The 24908-nt window shown below is 54.4% G+C and overlaps 1 protein-coding gene across 1 annotated transcript; it reads right to left on the minus strand.

Annotated features, from left to right (window-relative positions):
• Window positions 1-1724: 1724 nt before the first annotated feature.
• On the minus strand, window positions 1725-23278 carry ERO1A (endoplasmic reticulum oxidoreductase 1 alpha; the record flags this gene model as incomplete). The annotated part of the gene is made up of 16 exons (XM_084270739.1): window positions 1725-2146; window positions 3567-3700; window positions 4227-4313; window positions 4640-4709; window positions 6391-6637; window positions 7552-7644; window positions 7787-7813; window positions 9033-9044; window positions 10242-10279; window positions 10971-11091; window positions 11533-11606; window positions 11698-11774; window positions 12624-12662; window positions 14222-14305; window positions 16392-16511; window positions 23168-23278. 16 exons carry the CDS (start codon window positions 23276-23278, stop codon window positions 2086-2088), a joined length of 1395 nt encoding a protein of 464 aa, XP_084126865.1. The 3' UTR covers window positions 1725-2085.
• Between the last annotated feature and the right edge of the window lie 1630 nt (window positions 23279-24908).

Here is a 24908-nt window from a genome sequence, read left to right on the forward strand (position 1 = left end):
TCCAGCGCCAACCTGAACTGGAACCATTTTTAACCTGCTGAGAGCTGCCCCTGCTCTGTGAGCCCGAGTCTGGCAGGGAGGCACCCAGCGGGGCTGCGGCGAGGGCAGGGCTGGGACACAGGGTGGGTGCTGGTGTGGGAGGGACCCTGGGGTGGCCACGGGGCCCACAGCTGCCTGAGAAGCCCGGTGTGTTGGGGCAGCCCCAGCCTGTCCTTGCTGTGCACTCCCTAGTACAGCCCGGTCACTCGATCCCCCCGCTGTCACTTGTCACGCCCGGAACACCCCGTCCCTCTGTGCTGGCCTGGGGGCCTCTCCCTGCCAACCCCGGAGAGGAGCAGCTCCTGCTGCCCGTAGGGAGAAGGCTCCGCACTGCCCTCTCGCTCGAGTACTTGAACCAGAGAGCTTCACCCTGCCTGTGCCAGCTCTCCTGGCTGCTCCCCCGCAGGCAGAAGGGTCCTGGCTCCTCGCCTCGGTGGGGGTGCAGCAGCAGGTTGCTCCCTCTCAAATCACTGCTTGACTTATGGCAGAGCTAACGAAGGACCCAGGCTGGGTGTGTTGCCCTTCTTTCTTCTCCCATAAGTCACCAAAGACAGTTCAGTGACGCTGGCAGCCCTCGTTCTTGCTTCAATTCCAAAGCACTAGGAGCACTTTAAGTTTTTCTTTGGAGGGAAAGGAGCGAAGTGCAAAAAAACCCCTAAAAATGATAAAAATAATAAAAAAACCAAACTGCAAAGGGCTACAGGCTCATTGTTCATATTGCACTGAAGCACACACCAACACCACGCTCTTCCTGGCGTTGGACGGCAGGCCGGGGCGGGAGGCTCGTTGCTGATGTACTCGTGAGTGTTTTGGTTTTCCTCATTTGTAGGGCTGGCTGTTGATGAATGGAAACTCTGCTCCTGCTGGGGGCTGGTCCTGTGTTTTACTGAAGTAATTTATAGCTGAGAAGTACAATGACTTTTTTAATGCATAGTTGCCTTTCATTAAACTCTCTCTTCTTTTGGTTTGGGATGGTTTAACAGCGTTGGGGCTTTGCAGTCAGGCAGCAGCTGGCTGCAACAGGAAGCTGTGGCCAATGAATGTACCTATTTGTTCTTCACTAAACTGTAACCAAGCACTACGATGCTGAAATAAAAAAGAAACAACAACAGACAAGGTGTTTCTGCACTGGGCTGCTGGAGACCTGGCTGGGTTTTGCTCACGGTGCTGTGGACAGGATCCTGGATGCCTTGTAGGGCTCCTCTGTGCCAGGCTCACGGGGCTGAACTTGACCTGGAGTCAGTGCAGGCTCAGCTTTGGCTCCTCAGGCCCTGCTCGGTGTAGCTCGATACCTCAGTACTTCCCTCCTTGCTCTGCACAGGTTTATCTGCGTGGCCTTGAGCTCATTGCACCCTGAGCTGGAGCATGTGCTGCATCTTCCTGTCCCCCCCAGCGTGTTTTGGGGTGAAAAGCAGCGTGTCTGGGGCTGGGCTGTCCTCTGCCCCCATTTTGAATGGTGTCACGGGGGCTGCTCTGTCCCCAGGGACGCCACAGTCGGCACAGCGGGGTGGCTGCTCCGGACGCTGCCAGAACAGCCCCCAGGTGCAGAGTTTCACCCCCAGGAAGGTGCCGGTGTAGGGCAGGGGCTCTGAGGCACAGCCAGCTCCTACCAAACTTGAGGGATTGTTTTAGCCAGGGGAAAGCTAAGGAAGAGGGGAGTGGTTAGAGACACGGAGCATGGAAGGTATTGTTCCCAAATTTATTCAGCATCACAGTTCTTGCCCTACCTCCATCTTCTGAAGGCCAAAAGAGTGGTCTGATCCATCAGAGCAGTACAGCGAGAGTTAGAGGTTACTGAGAAAGATCTTCCCATCTGTAAAATAAGCCTCACGTGCAGTCCCCACTTCTATACAAAAAGTAGCTTTTTGGGGGGATTCCCCCTCACAGAAAATGTGTCATCAGCAGGTTCCAGACAGCAGGCTGGGCCCTGGACAGCTGGGAAGTGACCCACAGCCTGGAGCAGTTGGGAGTGTGATGGAGCCACGGCCTGAGTCCTGGCTCAGAGAGCCCAGCCCAGCAGTGAAAGTTCAAGTCTCTCTGGTGAGTTCACCGCAGATTCCGTAGGATGTTCCTGAAGTTCTCCAGTTCTTTAACACTTGTTGAGATCCTGCAGGCAGGGAGAGCAGAGGGGAGATGTCAGAGCAAAATCTGCATTGCACCTTTAGAGTTAAAAGAGAAAGCCACTGCGGCCAGGTGAAGCGTCAAGGAGCCTGTAGGAAATGGAGAGTTGCAGGTGAATGAGGTGCTGGATGCAGCCAGACCCACGGAGGAGCAGCAGCACAGGGTGGTGTGGAGAGCTCAGCAGCCGTTAGGCAAACCCAGGAACTAGCAGTCAAGACACAGCCCATAATATCCCCAGCTGGGGTTACAGGATTGCCCTGCCCTGCACGCTCCTGTCTTCCCAAGGAAGAGCTCTTGGGAGGCTCAGACACCAGAGGCCATGGGGAGAGCACTGCCCTTTGCTGCTGGGACAGCCAGCGCTGGGAGGCTGGGACCAGGTAACCCAGCGGCTGGGGGGTGGGGGATGGAGGGGTGTGGGAAGGGCTGTGCCTAGCCAGGCAGGGCTCCGAGGTTGGAGTCGGGGCTGAGGGCGAGCTGCCTGGGCCCAGCTGCCACAGCACAGCTGTGGGGAAGGGGAAGGGGAAGGGGAAGGGGAAGGGGAAGGGGAAGGGGAAGGGGAAGGGGAAGGGGAAGGGGAAGGGGAAGGGGAAGGGGAAGGGGAAGGGGAAGGGGAGCTCTCTGCCTGCCAGCCCTCAGCTTCCCCTGACCAGAGATGATCAGAGGGTTGAGATCAGCTGGTGAGTCTCCCCGCTGCTGTTTCCAAAGGCCATCCTGACATGGCACTAGAAAGGCAGCCAGAGCCCAGCTCCTCTGGTGCAAGGAGAAAGCCATGGGCTGGGAGTGCCACAGCAGCTCTGGGGAAGAGGGGCTGGGGGAGTTCCAGATTGGACTGATGCACGTCAGGGTCCGATTCGTACCACAGAAGGTACAACTAGTAGGTCTGAAGTGAGACACTGCAGCACCCCTGAGCTTTAGCATCAGCAACAAGGTCACCTTAAGGAGCCTTTGCCAGAAACTCCAGGTCAGGCACCACCAGTGTGTGTATCACCTACCCAGCATCTTGCAGCCCCTGCTGCCTTCTGCTGCCTCTTCACCCCCCTTTCCTCTGCCAAAACCTCTGCATCCAGCACCCTTCCCGGGCTGGACCGATGGGTTCCTGCTAAACACAACCACTGCAAACCGCTCTGGGAACAAGCTGGTGGAGAACTCCAAGGTGAAGATCATCCCTGGTCTGGGGACACTGCGCTTGAGGACAGAGCCAGTCTCTTAAAAAGTACCAAATCCTTTGTATCTGAACACAAACACTCCCTCAAATTCCTCACAGAAACGTAAAGTATAAAGATTTAGGTTTTTTTTTTTAAAAGCTTCTTCAGGAGACAGTATGGGCTGAGCAGATCTAACACCAGTATCACTGATGAGAACCAACCCTTTACACTTAATGAGAGGTGTGAAAGTCCCAAACTCACCTTCCAAAAGCATTAAACAAGGCCACGATCTCCTGTCTGGTCAGCTGGAATCCATAGGAAGGGCCACTCGCAGGTATCTTCTCAATCAGGTTTTCAGAGAAGAGGATCTTCAGCGCTGTACCCAAGCCCTGTGTCTGCATGTGACAAACAGGATCGTTCAATATCGGGGAGACATCCAGGGCCTGACTGCCAAGTTTAACTTCCCTTCCCTCTGTCCTCTCTCTGCAAGGATCCCTGCTGACATCGTCGTGACAGAGCAAGGACCTGGGTTTCACTGAGCACAGCTCAGAGAAGAGAGCAGAACAGCACCAGGATGCTTTATTTACTGGGTGTGACCAGCAGCAGAGCTACTCAGCAGAACCTTCCTGTCCAGGTCTGACCATGTGTAAAATCTGTGTGGATCACACTGAAGCCCCAGGTTTACAGCACCCCTTTCCTCCCTCCCTCCCTCCCAGGGAGCAGCTGGAGCAGGTTAACCCCTTTTTCAACCACAGAGGGAAGAGGGTGCCAGGCCCTGCAAGCTGCAATTGGCACGCTGCTTCCTGCTGTCTGCCCTCAGGAAGGGCTCAAGCAGCCCTGGTCGGTGTCCCAGGGGATCTGTGCAGCACAGTCCCTCAGGTGAGGGGCTGCCAGACACACCCAGCCTCGGGCAGGGCTCACCTGCAGCTTCCCCCACAGGCGACACTTGAAGCAGCCAACACAGTCCATGATCTTCGAAATATTCTTGAAGTGCAGCCTGAATTCCTCCTGGGGGACAACACACAGGAGTTGATCAGGGTTACACACCAATCAGGACTTCTTCCATTTCTTAACCCAGACCCAGTGATGTACTTACTGATCCCTCACTTCAGGCTCAATTCAGCTGGATGAGTTAAGGAAATGCTGCCTGAAGTGGGGTCCTTTCCCAGGGCACACCCACCAGGGCCTGGAGCTACCCACACGTATCCAAACCATCCAGCAAGCAGCAGGAGTTGGAAATGCCTGACCCAGTGCCTCGTGTATACTGGGGTCCCCCTCAGCTCTACTGTTATCCCAGACACACACCTGAAAACACCCTTTTGCTGGCTGATTACCTTTAATTTAGCAGCTTCCTTCTTATTCCCTGCAAAGAAGGAGTTTTCATCAAAATGCAGCGGGAAGGACCTGAAACAGAAATGAAAAGAGAGATTTCTCTCTGGTTTGCACAGTCCAGACCCACAGATACAGAGGAGGGACAGAGATGCTGAAGGGCCTGGAGCATCTCCCCTGTGAGGAAAGGCTGAGGGAGCTGGGGCTGTTCAGCCTGCAGAGAAGAGACTGAGAGGGGATCTGATCACCGGTTCTCAAGAGCTGAAGGGTGGGACCCAGGGGGCCATGGGCAGCCTCTGCTCAGTGTCTGTGGGGACAGGACAAGGGGCGATGGGCTCAAGTTGGAGCACAGGGAGTTCCCCCCTCAATCTGGGGAAGAACTTCTTCCCAGTGAGGGTGAGGGAGCCCTGGGACAGGCTGCCCAGGGGGTGTGGAGTCTCCTTCTCTGGAGAGATTCCAGCCCTGACCTGTCCTAGGGACCCTGCTTGGGCAGGGGGTTGGACCCCATGGGCTCTGGAGATCCCTTCCAAGCCCTGTGGTTCTGTGATTCTGTGATCTGTCTGGGTGCACAAATGGAACCAATCAGTGTTGGACAGCAGGCATCTCTCAGTGTATTTTAAGTCAAGCCACTTGTTTGTTAGATCTCTTGGAGGCTTTCCATTCCCATTTTAGCTTGCAGCTCACCTTGGAGACACTTTCAGCAATTGCTCTATGGTTTCTAAGCAATTGTAGTCTGTTTTCTACCAGACAGCAGCACTGAAGGCATGGGAGTGTGACAAGATAAATTTAAACATCAATCACATCAGGAGACACCCGTTTCCATCTGGTTCTGGTATCTTCCACTTGTTTTTGTACTCGGTGCTGGTGAGGCTGCACCTCGAGTGCTGGGTCCAGTTCTGGGCCCCTCACTACAAGAAGGACATTGAGGTCCTGGAGTGTGTCCAGAGAAGGGCAACCAGGCTGGGGAAGGGGCTGGAGGGAAAATCCTCTGAGGAGCAGCTGAGGGAGCTGGGGGTGTTCAGCCTGGAGAAGAGGAGGCTGAGGGGAGACCTTCTCCCCACCTCCCCTGCCCTGCCAGGAGGGTGCAGAGAGGTGGGCGATGGTCTCTCCAGCCAGGGGACAGGAGATGGGACAAGGGGCAATGGGCTCAAGCTGCCCCAGGGCAGGGTCAGCTCAGCTGGGAGGGAAAAGTTCTTCCCTGGCAGAGCTGTCAGGGCCTGGCACAGGCTGCCCAGGGAGGGGGCTGAGTCCCCAGCCCTGGGTGTGTTTAACAGAGGGGAGATGAGGTGCTCAGAGATCTGGTTTAGCACAGGAGGGGGATTGGTTGGACTTGATGATCTTAAAGGTCTTTTCCAATCTTGTGATTCTGTTTTCCTGCCCAACAGCCCAAACCTCTGCTACCAGCATGTTCAGGGTGATGTTCTTTTTCTAGTTGAGAACACAAAGCCGGGGTCGGTGTTCTGCAGAGGAGCCAAACAGGGAGCTGATTTCAGGGCTGACACACAGGTGGTTGTTAAATTCAACCCTGCTAAATCTACAAGGCAGCTCAGGCTATTAAACTGTGGGTTTTGTTGCCCCATTTAGCAGTTTGAACACAGGCACCAGCAGGCTCCCTGCAATACTGCCCTCCTGCACTCTCCTCCTGCGTGCATGAAGCCAGAACCTGCCTTTCCAGGTGCTGTAAGTGAAAGGTTAAGCAGGCCCAGAGATGTCAGGGCTGAAAGAACCATTCTCCCCAGGTACTGAACATAATTACTTGGCCAGATGGAGAATTTCCAGCAGCAGGTTTTTCATCTCAGCATCCTGACTTTTATTCCCTGTGTAGAGCTGGAAACCTGGGCGCTCGAAGAACGGCAGCACTTTGGAGAGGGCCCGCAGCTCGATCAGGTAGAGAAAATACAGGTTCTTGAGTCTCCTGGGGCCTTCCCCTCTGGTGAGGACTTCATCAAATCTCTGCTGGAACTCTGTAACATTGGGGCCCCATTTCTTCTCTGACCAGGTATCTGAGAGAAAAAAAACAAACCAAGACATGAGGTGGATGGGGAGAGTTCTGGTTCAGCTCCTCCCACCACCCCGTCCGACAGCCCCAGGCAGGGAGACCCAAGCTGTACAGTGGTCACAGCCCTTCTGCTGGCCACAAACTGATGGGAGTCAGGAGAGAGACATGTCAGGGTCACCAAGACTGAGAGGAGCTCTTATGAATGTTTATCAGTATCTGAAGGGTGGGACCCAGGGGGCCATGGGCAGCCTCTGCTCAGTGTCTGTGGGGACAGGACAAGGGGCGATGGGCTCAAGTTGGAGCACAGGGAGTTCCCCCCAATCTGGGGAAGAACTTCTTCCCAGTGAGGGTGAGGGAGCCCTGGGACAGGCTGCCCAGGGGGTGTGGAGTCTCCTTCTCTGGAGAGATTCCAGCCCCGTCTGGACACCGACCTGTGTGCCCTGTCCCAGGGACCCTGCTTGGGCAGGGGGTTGGACTGATGGGCTCTGGGGGTCCCTTCCAACGCCTACAGGCACAGTCCAGCCATTTTCAGACCTGAAGGCCTGTGGTAACTGCATTCCTGATGCATGTGCAGAGGGAGCAGAGCACAGGAGTAGTCCTGAGCTCTGCTAGAATGGGCTCCAGCCAACATTTAGTGGGGCCAAAGTGTCACTTTAGGAGTGGCACAGGAATCACAGAATCCCAGCCTGGTCTGGGTTGGGAAGGACCCCAAGGGTCCCAGAGCTCCAACCCCCTGCCACAGGCAGGGACACCAACCTCCAGGCCTGGAGCTACACAAGGTTGCCCAGGGCCCCATCCAACCTGGCCTTGAACACCCCCAGGGACGGGGCACCCACCCCCTCTCTGGGCAGCCCCTTCCAGCCCCTCAGCACTCTCTCTGTCCCAGCCAGGACAGGTCAGGCAGCAAGTGGCAGTTACCTTGCAGAAGGTACCGTGCGCTCAGGTGGATGTTGATGCTGGCGTGGAGACCCGAAATGAGTTTGTAGAAAGCTCGTTTCTCCACACAGACCCCTGGAAAGGAACAGGCACTTTCAGACACTGACAACTTCCTCTGAATTTTCTCTTCTCCTGGCTGTCAGGAAGAAATCTAATCCCACCCCAGTATGGGAAGTAACTCCCACCCACTCATCCCAGGAAGAGAAATAAGGATTACCTTTGAGCCACTGGTAAAACGTGTGCCCTGGGAACGAAAGGGAAAGCAGCACGTCAGTGTGAGATGCCTGGCAGCACCAGGAGGGCTTCAACACACCCTGGCTTTTTCAGCACGACAGGATGATACACAGGGCAGCATCCTCATCCCATCTGCACCATGGGAGGGGACCAAGCCCTGAAGCCACCTCTGAGGCCAGCCCCCAGGGCACCTCTGCTCCCTCCATTTGCAGAAGCAGGGAGAGGAGCGTTAGCAGAGCATGAGGAGAGTTTTCCTCCTGCGCTCCCAACTGATGCTTTGAGAACACAGCCAGACACAGCACGTGGTTTTTCCAGCCTGTCTCAGTGAGGGGGATGCAGAATCACAGAATCCCAGACTGGTCTGGGTTGGAAGGGACCCCAAGGATCACAGAGCTCCAACCCCCTGCCACAGGCAGGGACACCAACCTCCAGCCCTGGAGCTACACAAGGTTGCCCAGGGCCACAGCCAACCTGGCCTTGGACACCCCAGGGACGGGGCACCCACCCCCTCTCTGGGCAGCCCCTTCCAGCCCCTCACCACTCTCTCTGCAAAGAACTTCCCCCTAATACCTCATCTAACCCTTCCCCCCTTTAGATGCAGAGTGGCACAGCCCAAGGGCAACCAAGGACCATGGATTATTTTTGTTCTCTGCCCAGGATGGGGAGACAGGTATGTTTATTTAAAATAGCACAACGAAGCACATACCATCAGACAAGGCAGTGTTTCACACAACCCCCTCCTACAGGCTTCAAAGTGATCTGGGGAATGTGAATTTGGGAGGTAATTTGGTGACCAAGCTGTGCCATAGAGGCTTTGGGCACCCAGCCCCTACCAGCTGCCAGATTCTTCTCAAAGCTTCCCAAGAGCCACTTTCTTGGCAATAACAAGTGCTGAAAAACCCCCAACAAACCCCAGACCCTGCAAGGCAAGTCCTGCTCCTGAAGGCTTCCTGCACTACAGTGACTACCTTCAAACAGGACTTGTTCTCCTAAAAATCCCCTGCTGATGCTTTAAGGCCTCTGCACAAGGGTCTGGCCTTGGGAACAAGGCTCAGGGGGTTTTCTCTCCATGGCTCTGGGCACAATTTCAAGCCAAATTCGGATTCTGGCTGAATAATGACTTTGCTGTGCTAACCAGGTGCATTATCTCATGGTGCAGCTCGTGACAGCAGGATAAAGACACCACGTTTGTTCCTGTTATCAGCGAAAGCAAACAGAGTGCCACTCACCTCCATCGTCTCCTGAAGGGAAAAGCAAGGTGAGAGTGGTGGGGGGGAGAAGAAAAAGAGGAGATAAAAGTTAGACATGGCCAAAATCAAACTCCAAAGTATAAGCATTAAGATTGCTCCGTTAATCTGCTCTGACAAGGGAATGAGCCTCTCCAGGGAGGTTTAGAGATGTTCCCAACAGAGGAAACATCCTCTCCAACGGCAGCAGTGAGCACAGCAGATGAGCAATGCTCCCAGATAGCCTGACCAATGCAGGAGGGATCAATATTTGCAAAGGAATTAAAAGCACCACACAGCTGAAGCAGTGGGCCAGCCAGTGGGACAGAGGTGTTTGTCTCTGCCAGAGATCTCCTGTATCACCTCCAGCAGGATCCTCAAGGACCCTGCCCCTGTTTCCTGCAGTTTATTAGTGGGTAACAACTCTCCCAGACATCAGGTCAGATCCCCTGTTTTCATGTCCTCCTCACCTGCAAGACAGCAATCCTTCCCTCTCCCCTCAACATACTGGTGTTTTATCATTTGGATCTTGCCCTAAGTGGAGCTAGCCAAGGGAAGCACCACTATTTTAAAGGATGCTGTATGTTTCCTCCACTGGTGCAGCTCCAGAAGCACCACTTGTTTGCACAAGGGTCAAAGGAGGGGGAAAAGCACCTGCAGAGTTTAGGGAGATGCAGAGCCCAGCCCAGAGGGAGCTGCTGGAGCAGCGTTCAGCTCAAATGAACATGCAGGGAGACTGAAGCTGTTCTGCATGTCTGGGCTGGATGGGGCATCAGGAGACCTGGGGTGTCTTAGCAGCAGCCTTGGGCAAGAAGCTCTTATGTCTCCAAGCCCCTTCTCTACCGGCATTTACACATCTAGCCTTAGTCTCTAGGGCAGAGGTTCTCTTACTGGATGGTTTCCACAGGTTCTCCCACCCGTTACCAATGGTTTGACCCTGACAGGTACAGAAACTGGGGGCACAGGAAGAGCTCAGGGTTCAGGGCAGCTCCCAGCCCCTCCAAAGCTCACACTTCTCCCTGGAGCTGAGGATCAGACTTCCTTTCTCCACACTTCCAGGGGCCCTGGCATTAGCCTGAAAATTCCAGGCTTGATTGAGAGCTACAATGCATTTCTCATTCAGGAGGAGAAGCAGCTCAGAGAGCGTTTACTCTTCCTGGAGCTAGGATCAGCATGCTCCTAATGACTTAGCCAGACAAATAAATGACTCACCTCTACCAGATGCCAAAGGTCTTTTTACATTCTGAGGCCTAAGAGGAAAAACAAAAACTCATGTAAATAAGATATGTAAATAAGCAGCTGTCTCCCTGCATAGCACAGCAGAAGGGACTGCTCTGCAGTCAGAGGGCCTGAGGAGCCCCTAGAACCCCTTCTGTGCTTTCCCTTTGCTCAGGCAGGGAAGGGGCAGAGCAAAATGTGGGTTTTGTTTTTTATTTGTTTCTTTGTTTCTTTAGAAAGAACAGGTAGGAAAACTCTGTGTGTCTGGAGGTGCCAGTGGGTGTTATCCCACCCTGGGTGTAACAGGATACACTAGCACCAGTGGGAAGGAAATCACTGGAGATGGGAGCAGGCAAACCTACAGAGCAGCATCCACCAGTGCTGTGCCTCAGCCCCAGGGATCCCAGTTCAAACTGGCACATAGACTGGGGAGAGGGCTCACCCCACCAATGCAACAGCTGGGGAGGACAGGGCTGCGTGCCCAGGATCACAGCACACAAGACATGCTCCTTGCCAGGCTGCTGTCTTGCCTCACCACAGGGCTTGCACTGGGAGGAGCAGTGGTCCAAAGCACAGCCAAGGGGGCTCACAGGGCAGCCACACAGCTCATCCCTTCCTCTGACAGCCCAGGAGGTGGGAGGATGGGGATTCATGGGGCATGTCAAGCACATGCAGCCCCTCCACAAAAATCAGCTTGTGGAGTTTGTCTCCCAAAGCACCTACTTGAAGCAGTTTTCTTCATAAATACTGTTCCAGATCTTCCAGGCATCTGGTCCTTTGTAGCCAGTGTAACGTTCAGGGTTCAGGAGTAAATCCACATACTCTGCCTCAGGAGAATAGAAATCTGGGAAGCAGAGCACAGGGTCAGTGACTAAAGCTTCTGAAGGATAAACACCACCTTCCCCAGGCTGATCCAGCCACCCCTTCCCATACAGAACAGTGTTCCCAGCAGAGACCAGCCCATCCCTCCCTGGAGAGGCAGGGGTGACGCTCTCTGACCTTCAGAGCTATCAGAGCACAAGGCCACTGATGGCAAAGCAAACTGAGCACCCTCCATCCAAGCTGCTGACTCGCTAAACCTGGCAGGATCCTGACCAGCACCCAGGCTTGGTCAGAAAGATTCCCCTCATGTTACTGTCCAAAAACTGCAGGTGACTGGGGGGTGGGAAAGAGAAGAACTGTGATAGATGCTCCAGACTTCCTGGGGTATTACATATTGGGCTGGGAGTTGTGCAGAGGTGCTTAAAGTCCCATGAGGAGACTCAGATTAAACTGGTCCCAGTACCATCAGCTTCGCAGAAGCTGTCTGACGAGTCATCGTGCTGTGCCCACTGCAGCACTGCCCGCTGGGTCTCCTCACTGCAAGGGAGGCAGAGAAAGGCTGTCAGGAAGAGCACAGATACCAGGCTTCCTTCAAGACAAGTAAGGACTGTGGAAAAAGAAGTCCAACCTCAAAGAGCCATCAACAGCCCCCAGTCTCTTGGCTTCTTCACATTCTTCAGCGAGGTTACTGGCTTCTTCAGAGTACTGGGTTGAAAAGCAAAAGGGGTGGGGAAAGAGGATTAAAAAGCAGTTTTCCTGCTGCTGTAATTCTGCTTTTAATGCACTAACTGGTGTAAGCATCAGAAACACTTTTATGATTCATCCCACCCTGTATTTCCACAGGATGTCTGCAGATATTTAGAGGCTTATGCAACTGTGATGATTGTTGCAGGGACTGGCAGCAGCCTCTGGCACTCCCGTTGGAGCGTTTTGTGCCTGATGATACCTCCTCTTGGAGAAGTCACTGCTCTGCCTCAGTGGAGGGGAGCAGCTGACTTCAGGACAGCCACCTCAGAGGGGTGCTGAGCACGTGAAGAGGGTAGGAATGTAGCCACCAAGAGCACCCTGACAAGCACACCCATTTGATTAAGGCAGCTTTTATCAGCTGCAGTGACACAGAACTGATCCTTCAGCCTGGAGAAGAGAAGGCTGTGGGGGGACCTCACTGCAGCCCCCCAGTCCCTGAAGGGACCCCAGGAACAGGAGGGGAATCAGCTTGTTAAAGGGCAGAGACTGGCAGGACAAGGGGGCTGGAGTGAAGCTGAAGGAGGGAAGGGGGAGAGGAGATGTTAGGGGGAAGTTCTGTACAGAGAGAGTGGTGAGGGGCTGGAAGGGGCTGCCCAGAGAGGGGGTGGGTGCCCCATCCCTGGGGGTGTCCAAGGCCAGGTTGGCTGTGGCCCTGGGCAACCTTGTGTAGCTCCAGGGCTGGAGGTTGGTGTCCCTGCCTGTGGCAGGGGGTTGGAGCTCTGGGACCCTTGGGGTCCCTCCCAGCCCAGCCCAGTCTGGGATTCTCTGATTCTATGAGCAGGGTGGTGTTGTGCACAGGCATGCTACCTTGTAACTTCCAGATCTGATCCCATCAGGCACTTCCTCCTGAAAGACAAAATTAGCAGGTGTTACATGTGGGGCTGCTGTGGGCTTCCAGCCTGATGGTAAAGAAAGCTGGGGAAGGTCACCACGCTTTGGAGACGTTAGAAGGTGCTCAAAGCACTCTGCTTACAGCACAGCCAGCTTCTGGCTCCTCCACAGGCTTGGGTTAAGCAATGTTCTTGGTGGTTTATTTTGATTTTTCACAAGACAACTCCTCTCCAAAGGTCAGCAGCCTTCCACAGAGCCCTACCTCAGGTTCTGTTTTGCTTACCCAAGCATGAGGCTGGGGAAGCCAATAAAAACTTCAGAGGAGGTGGAGCTGCCTCTGGAGCTGCCTCTGGTCAGCTGATGTCTGGCATCCCGTCTCCAGGAGACGGACAGGAGCCCAGGCACCTCCTCAGGTATTGCATCTCCCAGCCCCACACGACCCTAAATCCTCCTCAGCAGGAAGGCAATAAAACCACTCCTACACTGCTGGAGCAAGTATTATGATGGCAAGCAGCACAGAAGAGAAAGATTAAGCAATAGGAGTTATTTTTGTTGCTTTCAGAATGAAATGGACCCAAATGGAAATAATTAAAGCCAGCAGTGACACAGTCAGCTCTTAAGAACAACTTCTAGCTCTGTAATCTCAACATTACGCCTTCACAGCCTCTAAAACCATTACCAAAAGAGTCCCTTTAAATATTTAAATACTTTATTCCTTCAAAGTGTTTGAATTTGAAGGAATAAAGTATTTAGAGTTATTTCAGTTGGGGGAAAAAAAGTCATCACCCTATTTTGGGTCCATAATAAGTGTTTTTTGAAGACTTGGGAAGCAAAGGAAACTTGGTTCAGGGGAAGGGTAGCTCATGGCTGAGAAAAGAAGTGAATTTAAGTCGTTGTGTCACTGGCATGGCATCCCCCTGCGTGGCTCAGCACATACCCTGACTGCTCGAGAGACCCAGACCCACAAAGCCAGGCTGGGTGGCATCTCCACCTCCTCCATCAACCAAGTTCTGGTTCCCTCACTGTCTCACCCCCTCATTTTCAGGCAGACACCTGCAGCGAAGATGTTTTCTTCCAGCTTAGCAGAGAAAACCCTTTTCCCAGGATACAGGGACAAGACTGTTTGCTTTTGTGCTGGGAAACAGGATTCAAAGAGCCATTTCACATACAAAAGGCTGGACAGGGTCAGGTCCAATTTGTCAGCCAAAGCTGCAAACCCCAGTGTAGCTCATGGCCCAACAGGGTGAATAGCCTGGCAATTAACACAAGAGGCACTTCTTGAAACAACAGTGGACTTGCCCCAAAATCATCCCACTAACACCAGGAATACAAGAGGGACCAGGACAAGGTGAGGTGTTAAAAGCCTAGCCTTTCTTTAAACTCTCAGAATTCTGCATGTTGGCCTTTCTCATGGATACCAGTATTACTGCACCTCAGAAAGCTCCATGAGAGCCACAGTTTTGACCTCACTGCAACAAGAAGGGCTGGTTATTTGCCTGCTTCTTCCTCATGGTCTGCAAAAGCCAAATATAGAAAGAAAGAAAGAGAGGTAAAAGAATGGATGTGGTACTTACAGATGGGCAGGGCTTGACAGCACAGTCCCTTATTCCACAGTGACTGTTGTCATTCCAAAAAGGACAAGGTTTATTTAGGTTTACCTGCAAAGAACAGAGTGCCCTGTTACATTTCCTCCCTGCAGCCAGGCCAGCCTTCCCCACCACCAACACACATCTCCAGTGCCTTAGCACAGGGCTTCAGGTAACAAAGCTTAGTGCAGGGAGAGGGAAATCAGATGGTGTTACTCATCTTGAAGTGGATCACAGTCATTCCCTTGTCTCTCCTATGAGATGTGTGCACCTGTGCAGCCTGGCCAGGCCTGTTTGTGTTAACACAGGACACCAACTCCTCATCACACCCTGAGGCTCCTGTTGAGCAATGACAAGCTGGGCTTTGGCCAGGTGGTTTGTACCCTGTAGGAGCCAACAGTTACTACGGGGCAGGTTTTGGCCTTGGAACATGGCTCACTTCTTTCTCTGTGAGTCTTTGGGGACATTTGCTATCCAGTGATTTTGTTCCTTTGTTTTGGGCATCTTAGGCCTACAGCCTGCCTTCCTGTCAGAGGAGGAGGAAGAGGATGTGCTGGAGCTTTGCTGCCATCCTCCTGTGGCCAAAGCACAGGTCTTCTGCTGTCAAGTCCTCTGTGTTCTGGACTTGGTGTGCAAGCTGTCTAGGCCTGATGGGAAGAAGCAATTCCTTGGCATTTACCAAATTCATTGCTACTGCTCATGTCCTTGTTATCAGTGCAAGTTATTCTTCTAATCCTTGTTTTCCATTCCTGCCTCATTCACCCCAATCCTGGCACTGCTGTTGCAGATCCCAACACTGGAAAGGACATTAATTTCTTGAACAAATCCTAGTCTTTTTTTTCTGTGAGCTGGTATCAAGGATCAGTCTTAAAAACCCAATTAGCACTTTGTGGGTTTGGTAGAGAGAGGTGGGAGGGAAAAGCAGCTCTACCCCAGTGATTCCAGTGGGTCCATCCTTGCTTGCAGTGCAGGGATGTTAAACTGTTCTTACAGACGAGTAAATACTTGGTTTGTCTGTTCAGTGGCTGTGTGCAGCAGGTGAGACACTGCCCATAACCCCAGCACGGCCAAACAACCCCCTGTCTAGTCCCCTGTGCACCTAATGAGGTGGTCTGGCAGGAGCAGCCATCAGTCCACCTGAACCCTCCCGGTCAGCGGGGACGCACCGCGGACACTCAGTGTGTGGCTCCCCAGCCATCCACACTCTTGAACCACAGGCTGGGTGGGGTTGGGAGGGACCTTAAGGACCATCTAGTTCCAGCCCCTGCCACGGGCAGGGACACCCTCACCAGACCAGGTTACCCCCAAAGTCCCATCCAGCCTGGCCTTGGACCCCTCCAGGGATGGGGCCTCCACCCCTCTCTGTGCACCCTGTGCCAGGGCCTCACACCCCCAGAGTGGAGAATTCCTTCCCAACATCTCACCTACCCCTGCCCTCTGCCAGCTTGAAGCCATCGCCCCTTGTCCTGTCCCTGCACTCCCTGGGGAACAGCCCCTCTCCTCTTTCCTGTAGGGCCCTTTAAGTGTTGGCAGGTCACAATTAGGTCTCCCCAGAGCCTTCTCTTCTCCAGGCTGAACCAGCCCAACTCTCCCAGCCTGTCTTCATAGCAGAGGTGCTCCAGCCCCCTGATCATCTTCTTTGCCTGCCCTGGACTCACTCCAGCAGCTCCCTGTCTTTCCTGTCCTGGAGACCCCAGAGCTGGACACAGTACTCCAGATGGGGTCTCACAAGAGCAGAGGGGCAGAATCTCCTGCCCAGACCTGCTGCCCACGCTCTTTGTGGTGCAGCCCAGGACACGGGTGGCCTTCTGAGCTGCCAGTGCACACTGCTGGCTCGTGATGAGCTTCTCATCCATCAGCCACAGCTCAACACAGGAAGCCAAGTCAGTTCATTGGTCTACTGCTTAAATTCTTAAGAAGGAAAAATGCCCAAGAAAACACCTTTACATTTGAGCATTTTACAAGCACGTTGTACCCCATTGAGGTTCTCCTAATAATAACAGAAGGGTCTCATTTATTGACTGCATTCCTAAAAGACCAGGATTAAAATGTGGGCATCTGATTTTAAAGAGGTCAGAGATAACTTCAAGGAAGATTAAAAATCAAAACAAAGCAAAAAAGACACAAACCAAATACAACCCTTGTGTGAGAAGATTACCTTGTAGTATCTAAAATAGTCGCTTTCCAGAAGTTCATTCAGCCTGGGGAAAAGCTTGTAGTTGTTGAAGGCATCGATGGTTTCTACATCACAGGTGCAATCATCTAAATGACCAGTAACCTGTGTGATAAAAATCCAAACAGCCAAGGTGAACAGCTGAGCTGATACTTTTTAACACTGCAGACAAGAAAACAACTCAGATTTCTTTCCCTTTACTAGTGAGTCAACTAGTTAAGTTGAACCAGAAGCATTGGCACAGAACTTATTTTGATGCATCGTTCAGGAAGGGTCCTGCACCTCTTGCTTGGGGACAGGCAGTTTTCCTTGGGGACAGTTATTGATGTATTAGAATTTGCTGATGTCTGAGTAACAGGCATCAGATGGACACTTCCACCTTTACAGGGCAGAGATGCCACAGCCCTTGTCCACAGGTCAGGCACAGTCACACAGATCACAGGGGGTTCCAGGAAGACCCTGGGTCTCAGCTGCTGTAAGGGCTGTGAGATGTGCACACCTCCCAGCTCGGGGTCACATTTGAGACCGACCCTCTCACTACATCACTCCTGTGGGATGGCACCCAGGTGAGAGCTGGTGTTTGCATACAGGACCAGTTCAGCAGTGGTAATGCCAGCAAAGATCCCAGCAGGCAAATCATAGAATCCCAGACTGGGCTGGGCTGGGAGGGACCCCAAGGGTCCCAGAGCTCCAACCCCCTGCCACAGGCAGGGACACCAACCTCCAGGCCTGGAGCTACACAAGGCTGCCCAGGGCCCCATCCAACCTTGGCCTTGGACACCCCCAGGGATGGGGCACCCACCCCCTCTCTGGGCAGCCCCTTCCAGCCCCTCACCACTCTCTCTGCAAAGAACTTCCCCCCAATATCTCCTCTCACCCTTCCCTCCTCCAGCTTCACTCCAGCCCCCTTGTCCTGCCAGTCTCTGCCCTTTAACAAGCTGATTCCCCTCCTGTTCCTCTGCTCCCTTCAGGGACTGGAAGGCTGCAGTGAGGTCCCCCCACAGCCTTCTCTTCTCCAGGCTGACCCAGCCCAGCTCCCTCAGCCTCTCTCCACAGGGGAGCTGCTCCAGCCCTCTGAGCATCCCCGGGGCTCCTCTGACCCCTCTCCACCAGCCCCACATCTTCCTTGTGTTGGGCCCCAGCTCTGGACACAGGACTCCAGCTGGGGAGGGCAGAGCAGAGAGGGAGGAGGGCAGAGTAAAGAGAGCAAAGAAAGTCCTTGCTGTTCGTTTGTTTGATTTAATCAGAACCACAGCAACTGCAGCAGTCTCTCCCCCTGCCTCAGAGGGCCGTGTGGCCAGGAAACATTTGTTCTGAATCTGATGTAGAAAGCCAACCCCTCTTGCATCACCCTGAACAACTCAACAAGCTGTGTGCAAGCCCTGGAGAAAAAAAAAAAAGGCTACAAATTCAGCTCTGGCTTTCTGACACGTAGATTACTGTCGGGATGACAGGGTTGCACAACTCTGAAGTAGTTTTGCTTCCTCTACACCCCCTGATGAGTACTTGGGGAAATCATCCTGGGCAAAATGAAGTATTACCACTGATTCACTCCCAGCAGCACACCAGGGATTTTTCCTGGATGTTGATACAACAATGCAACACGTGGCAAGCTGCCATTCCCCAGTACCAGATAAATTCAGGGGGTTAAGACCAAGGCAGTTGTTTTCAACTGGTTTTGTTGATTTGTGAAGCAAAGAACGGGGTAAGTTTGTAAGACACCCTCTAGCCACTTCTTTCCCAGAAAGCAGCCTGTAAAATCCCGGTAGCAGACAGCCCAGAAACAAGAGTACCCCAACCACACAGTTCTAGGGGGTTGTGTCCAACCTCTGCCCCCTCTCTGTGCCAAAGAAAGCAAGCAGGGAGCAGGGCCAAGCAGAATAAGCCTGGAAGCATCAGCATGGGCAGCTCCTGTGAAGTGGGACAGAGCAGACTGCTGAGCAGGGGCATGAGAGCTCCCTGGGACAGGCCAGGAACAGGCGGGCAGGTGAGGGGTGCACAAGACCCAAGAAGGTGCCGGGTTGTATTTAAGGGGCTCCCCCTTTTCTTACTTCTCAAGCACTCATCCAGCCTTAGGGTTGCTGAGCACTGCGGGACAGGAAAAAGCAGCAGGTGATCAGAGTCACAGGCAGCTCAGTCAGACCCAGGCAAGGGAGTAAAACCCTGCAATCCCCAAGAAAAACCCTCCCCAACTCCAAAGCAAAGGTGCTACTCCAACCTTCACAATAAAAGTGTATTATTAGGCACAGAGAGCAAAGAAAGAGCCATGTGAGAAACACGAGTCACCTGCCCTGACGCATTTCCAGACAGCCCTCAGATAACTCAGTTAAGATTTGCAGATCAACTTCAGTAAACCCTTTCTAATTACTGTGTGGAAATGAAGCTCCCTGCCCTCCTCCCGAGAGGGACAGCAGAAATAGAGCACTTGCCCTCAAAGCACAGTCACACAAAATGGGAAGGGGGAAGAAAAATAGCCTGGCTTTAGCATAAAGCACCTTGAAGGCAAGAGCAAGTTTCCTCCTGCCCCCCTGGACTAGATCTGGACTGCTCCATTGCCTGAATCAGTAATTTTGGAAACAGGTAATGAAAATCAAGACTAATAGCAGAGCAATTAAGCTCTCCACTAGCTTGAATCACCCCTGTAAAAAAAAAAGAGCAAACCAAGCAGCAATTTGCTAATCCAGTTACCCAATTTAAAACTGTTTCAAAATTTTTAAAACAACAACCCAGCAAACCACAAGAAGAAACAAAACCCCAACCAACCACATCTTTTTTATTTCCTGGAAACCTGGCATCCTTTGAGGCAGGCAGCTTATAGATTGGGTCTAAAAGTGGCCTAAAAAGAGATTTGTGGATAATCTTCAGCTGCTCTCTGCATCCACAGCAGACAAAGGCATCACTCCAAGGGAGTGACATCCCTGTCCGAGGAGACATCAGAGCAGCTGGACAGCCCTCAGTGGAAAGAGGATGTGCCATTTGCACCAGGCCTGTCCAGTGACCAACTGGAGCCAGAACCAACCTGGCAAAGCATCCTGAAAATAACCCAAAGGGAAGCACTGCAGATGTTACCACAACATTCTGGGGTAGATGGGGGCCATCCTTGGGAGATCTCCAAATATCCACTGCTCACAGGCCAAGACAGCATCAAGAGCCAAGTCTCTCAGAGACCAAGACCAAAGCCCAGTGATGCTGTCACAGAACAGCACTGACCCTCTTCAGACAGGGGAAAGGGGCTGTGTCAGACCACTCAGCTGGGCACGTTCTTCACCCCAAAGTTCCCTCTGGCTCTGTGAATCCCTGCCAGCTTCAGCCCTGTATGCAGACAGGAGACTCACTTGTTTCAGACTGTAATTCCTGCTGTCAGTTCAGCTGAGCTACAGCGTGTGTCAAACGTGCCCTGCAAGGGGTGGTGGCTTAAAACACTTCCTCCTGCCCCCCATCCCAATATTTACCTGCACCTTCAGCCTGTAATAACTCGGAATAGTTGTTCAAGATGAAATCTGTTCCCAAAGATGTGCCACGTGCTTGCTGGCACCTGTGAATCACCACGCTGAGCTGCACCCCACCCCACCCAGCCGGGGTGTGAGCGGCTGGCAGCAGCCATGGGCAGGGCTGCGCTGCCCGAGCGGGGAGAGGTGCACGGGAGCTGCTGGGACAGGGGTGACACAAGAGGCTCCAGCTGCTGAGTCTGCAACAAGGAAGGTGTCAGGTGTTCAGTTCAGCCTCTGCAATGGCCACTCTCAATCCCTTCACACCAGCGTGCCTGCCCTGTGCCCATAACACGGGTCGAAACACCACACAGGGGCTCCACACAATCCTTGGGCTTGGCCTTTGCTGCTTCTTCCTCTGCCTCCATCCCAGGCTCCTGTCAGGCTGCTCTCCCCACCTCTTCCTGCTCCCTGCAGTGTCACTGAAATGCTCCCTGGGCAGTGGGGCTGGGGCTTCCTTCTCCTGCTGTGTGCTCCGTTCTAGCCCTGTCCATCACCCCCTGCAGCACAGCCAGGCAGGAAAGGAGGGGAACTCCTTCCTGCATCCCCCTCTTGCAGCCGCTGTGGGCCGCAGGGAAGGGAGCAGTGTGCTGGGTGAGGAATTGCTCTGTGCCTGCGCCTTCCTCAGCGCCAGCTTCCCTGCTCTTCTAGATGAGCCCCACCAGTCCCAGCCTGGCAGCGAGCAGATGATGCCCCTGCTGCCCCAGCAGGAGCTTCCTGCAGGAGTGACGTGCCAGCAGCACTCAGCCCAGCTAGGTCTGTCCCCCCTTCAGCCCTGCCAGGTGAGCACAGTCATGCCCAGCATCTGCCCTGGAAGCAGCATATGCTGGCCCAGGTGCTTTCCCCCCATCTTTTCCCCAAAAAAAAAGGCCTGAGGCTTCCCAAGCCCACACAGAAGCAAACCTCACACGGGAGCCTCAGGATGGGGTTTAACCACAGAGGCTGAAGTGCTGTCAGGTAACACCTCCAAGCATCTGCTAGCAAAGCAGGATCTGCAGCTGCTTTGCACTTGGAAGCGACCTCTCCAGCCACCCCACAGAGATGGGGAACTGTGCTAGGTGTGAATTCCTGCCCCAGAGGCTGCTGGGCCAACACCAATTCAACAAGAACACAAGAGCAGCTTAAAAGTCTGTTCAGGTAACAGCCAAGTTATTCTCAGTGTCCCAGATGCACCCTTGAAGGCAGTACTGGACACTGAAACACCCCCTGAAGGAAACCAGCCCTCAGCCAGGCTGGAAACAGACAAAATCCCAGTTTGCCAAACACCTGTAGCACATCCTTAACGCAGCTACATCACTCTATAAACAGCAAGTGAGCAATAATTGCTGGGAATATGGAGAATTGATTCATGGCTGACTAAAGCATTAATGCAAACAGGGGTATCTGGGTGGGGAACAAGCTATCTGTAAAGCTCGAGGGAGCTCTGATACTGAGGTGTTACTCAGTGCTAATGGGACAGGCAGGGAAGCAGAAACAGCACGTGAAACTGGAGTGTTTTTAAAAACAAATGGGCATTTCTAATACAAGCTTCAGGACTGGTTAGTAACCTCTCCAAGAGCTAAAATAACAGTCAAAAAAAAGCAGGTGAGGCACTGCTCTTTGTAGTACAGACAGACAAGAGCGCAACACCCACTCCAGAATTACAGCCTGCTTAAGTCAGCCTCTGGAATATTGCTACAGCAAGTGCTCTCAAAAGCAGTCCTGTCACTTGTCCCAACACAGGCTGATGGACAAGTCAAAGCTCTTCCATTCACCTTGCATCAAGGTTCCTTAAGGTGACAAGTCGATGAGACAGCAAGAGATAGGTCACAGGAGGAAGCCAAAGCTAGACCCAGGCCTTCAGGTACATAAACAAAGGAGGGTAAAACACAGCATTTATGGCTTGCCCTATATTTTATTTGGTGGTAAATAAAAACCACCAGACCAGTTCTGCACAGGATGAGTGGCAGATATTACATATATATTTACAAAAAAGAGCTGAGGCCGCCCTCGGGGGTGGTTTTGAAAGGTTCAGTGGTTAGCAAGGAGGAGAAATGCTGCCCTACATAACATGCTTTCCCAAAGGCAATAAAGTCTGGGAAAATCTTCAACCTGAACCCTTGTATTGACATCTAAACTGAAGCACGTGCTGCTCCATAACCAAGGAGGGAGCTGCTCCAAACCAAAAGAGTACAGAGTACAAAGCCAGCTGCTGCTACCCAAGGAAACAGCCTGCAAACCATCACTGCGCCAGGATGCCAGTTTGTTTAGTGGCTTGGGCTTCTTACCCCACACCACGCTCCTGACCCACACCCGGATCTGTAGCGACAGACTTCTCTGCTAAGCAGGACGTGTGCAGGCACAAAGATATCTGCAGATACAGGATCAAGATGCATGCTTTTCAATTCCTTATCAGCATAGCTTTTACGTGCGTTTCCACATGAAACTGAAGCATCAAGAGCCGCCCAGAAGGCAAAGCTAAAGTCAACTGCACGACTGTATTTGTTTTCTTTCTCCACTCCCAATTTCTGACTCAAATTGAAGCACCACAGTGTTAATACCACAAGAGTACCCTTTACAATAGCTTCCTTTTTTTAAAGAGCAACAGAAACAAAGCACCAAGTACAGCGTGTCATCTTCACTCCTGGATCCTGCAAACGTGCTGGGGCAGTTAAGTCAAACGGGATCTGCACAGCGACCAGTCCCCCGAATCCAGCTTCTCAGTCTCCTCTTGGTTGGCTGTACCCTGTTCTCTCACTACTGCGCATCAACAGGAGGTGCACCAGGCCAGACAGTAACACCCTGTTGGTGTCAACAAGGGGAACTAACCCTGGAAGGGCTTTAACAAGCAGAGCAGAGCATCCCTGCTCACCCCCGGGCATGGCAGGCTGGGGCAGGGTAGCAGACGCCTGCTACAGCCACTCTCTCCTCTGGATACCGGCGTTGGGAGGAACTGCAAGGCAGCCCCTCTGGAGAGGGGATGAGGCAGCTCCCAGACACTGCTGAAACACCCGAGCGAGGCGGGCAGGGAAGAACCGCTGCCCCAGCCGACACCCCGTCCCCCAGGGGCAGGGCAGAGGCCACGGCGCTGCCCGGCGGCAGCAGCTCCCTCTGCTCTAGGCGCTCCCGGCAGGTCCCCGACGCTCGGCGAGGAGCCGAGGCACGGAGGGTCCCAGCGGTGCCCACGGGAGGGTCCCCACCCTCCGCGCCCACCCGCGGAACTCGGCGCGCAGCCCCACACGCGGGGAGGAAGCCGCCGCCGCCCGGCCCGGCCCGGCCCCCGGCAGAGCCCACCTGGCAGAAGCAGCGTCGCTCCGCCTCACCGGGCGGCCCGCGGGGCGCCACCGGCAGCAGGAGAGCTGCGAGCCCCAGCGCCCGCAGCAACCAGCCGCCGCCCGCCGCCATCTCGCCGCGCCAGTGCCGCCGCCGCCGGCTGAAGAAGCCGCGTCGCGCCGCCCCTCGCCGGGGCGCGGCTGCCGCCGGCTACGCGCCGCGCCGCACGGAGCCGGCCCGGCCCGCGGGGCTGCCCCGCCGCCCAGCAGCGTCCGGGGCCTGGCCGGGAAACGGCGGGTGGCGCCGGGGAGCTGCCCAGGCGTTCAGCCGCGCTGACTCACTCGTGCCGGGCCGGGGGCGGCTGTCCGGGACACGGGTGAAAAGCCAGCCCGTGGTCGGGGCCCACGTCCGCAGAGGAGCCGGGGCTCTCCACAGCGGGCTGGCACTGCTGCCTGGGCACCGAACTGCGTCTCCTCTGCCGGCACAGAAAGCAGCCCGGCTCCCCCCAGGAGACACGAGGAGCGGCCCCTCTTCTCCTGGCAGTGCCCCCGGTCACCCCATCCCACATGCAGCGTGAGGGGGCGGCTGGCTGCGGCAGGCTGGCCCTGGTAACGGCGTGTCCTCCCCTCCGAGCAGGGGCTGCGGGATGGGGCACAGGGGCACTGGGGGCTGCTACAGCCCTCACTCGTCCTGTTTTCTCATGCTCCCCCAGGCCTTTTGGCCGGGCTCTGGCTGCACGAGAGACATGGAATCACAGAATGCATTAAGCATTAATGTCATCTGAGGGGGATCCCCTGAGGTGAGCAGGGATGTGCCTGGGTTCTCCTGTAACCACAGGCCATGGCCATGCCGTGATCTGTTAAATTGCTGCCAGCCAGCACTGCCAATTCAGTTCATCACAGAATCAGACTGTTGGGAGTCGGGAGAGACCTCAAAAGATCACCTAGTCCAGCTCCCTGCCAGGGCAGGAACACATCCAGGCCGGTTTGGGTGTCTCCAGAGGAGACTCCACAGCCTCTCTGGGCAGCCTGTCCCAGGGCTCTGTCACCCTCACAGTGACAAAGTTCCTCCTGACATTCCCATGGAGCTTCCTCTGCTCCAGCTGCACCCGCTGCCCCTTGTCCTGTCGCTGCCACCCCTGAGCAGAGCCTGGCTCCAGCCTCCTGACTCTCACCCTTTACATATCTATAAACATGAATAAGGTCACCCCTCAGTCTCCTCCAGGCCCAGCTCCCTCAGCCTCTCCTCACGAGGAAGGGGCTGCGCTGGGCTCTCTCAAGGAGCTCTATGTCCTTCTTGAGCTGAGGGGCCCATAGCTGGACACAATACTCCAATGTCAGTGCAACTAACGGCATTTGCACTCGGTGCCAGTTATCTAAGGGTTTGTCCTTGGCATAGTCTGAGCTCCCAAGTGGCCTGTGGGCGCGGGAGCCAGCTCTGGCGGGAAGCCCTGGGGTGCCTGAGGAGAGGAGCGGCGGGGCTCTGGGGGAGGCTCGGCCTGGCGGTTACTTGCGCCAGACCCCGCGGTACGCGGGGGTACCGGGCACACAGACCGCCCGAGCCCTGCGGCACTCCCGGGGGGAGCGGCGGGGGGGGGCGGCGGGGGGGAGCGGCGGGGGGAGCGGCAGGCGGGAGGGGCCCTGTGTTCGCGCCTGTCGCAAGGCGCGTTCGCCGCGCTCCCCACATTCCCCCTCCGCGGCGGCAGGGGGCGCTGCAGCGCGAGGACAGGCGGGGGGCGGGCACGGGCGCGCGGGGGGGGCGG

This window comes from Gallinula chloropus, assembly GCF_964237585.1.
Source record: "Gallinula chloropus genome assembly, chromosome: 14".
Lineage (NCBI taxonomy): Eukaryota > Metazoa > Chordata > Aves > Gruiformes > Rallidae > Gallinula > Gallinula chloropus.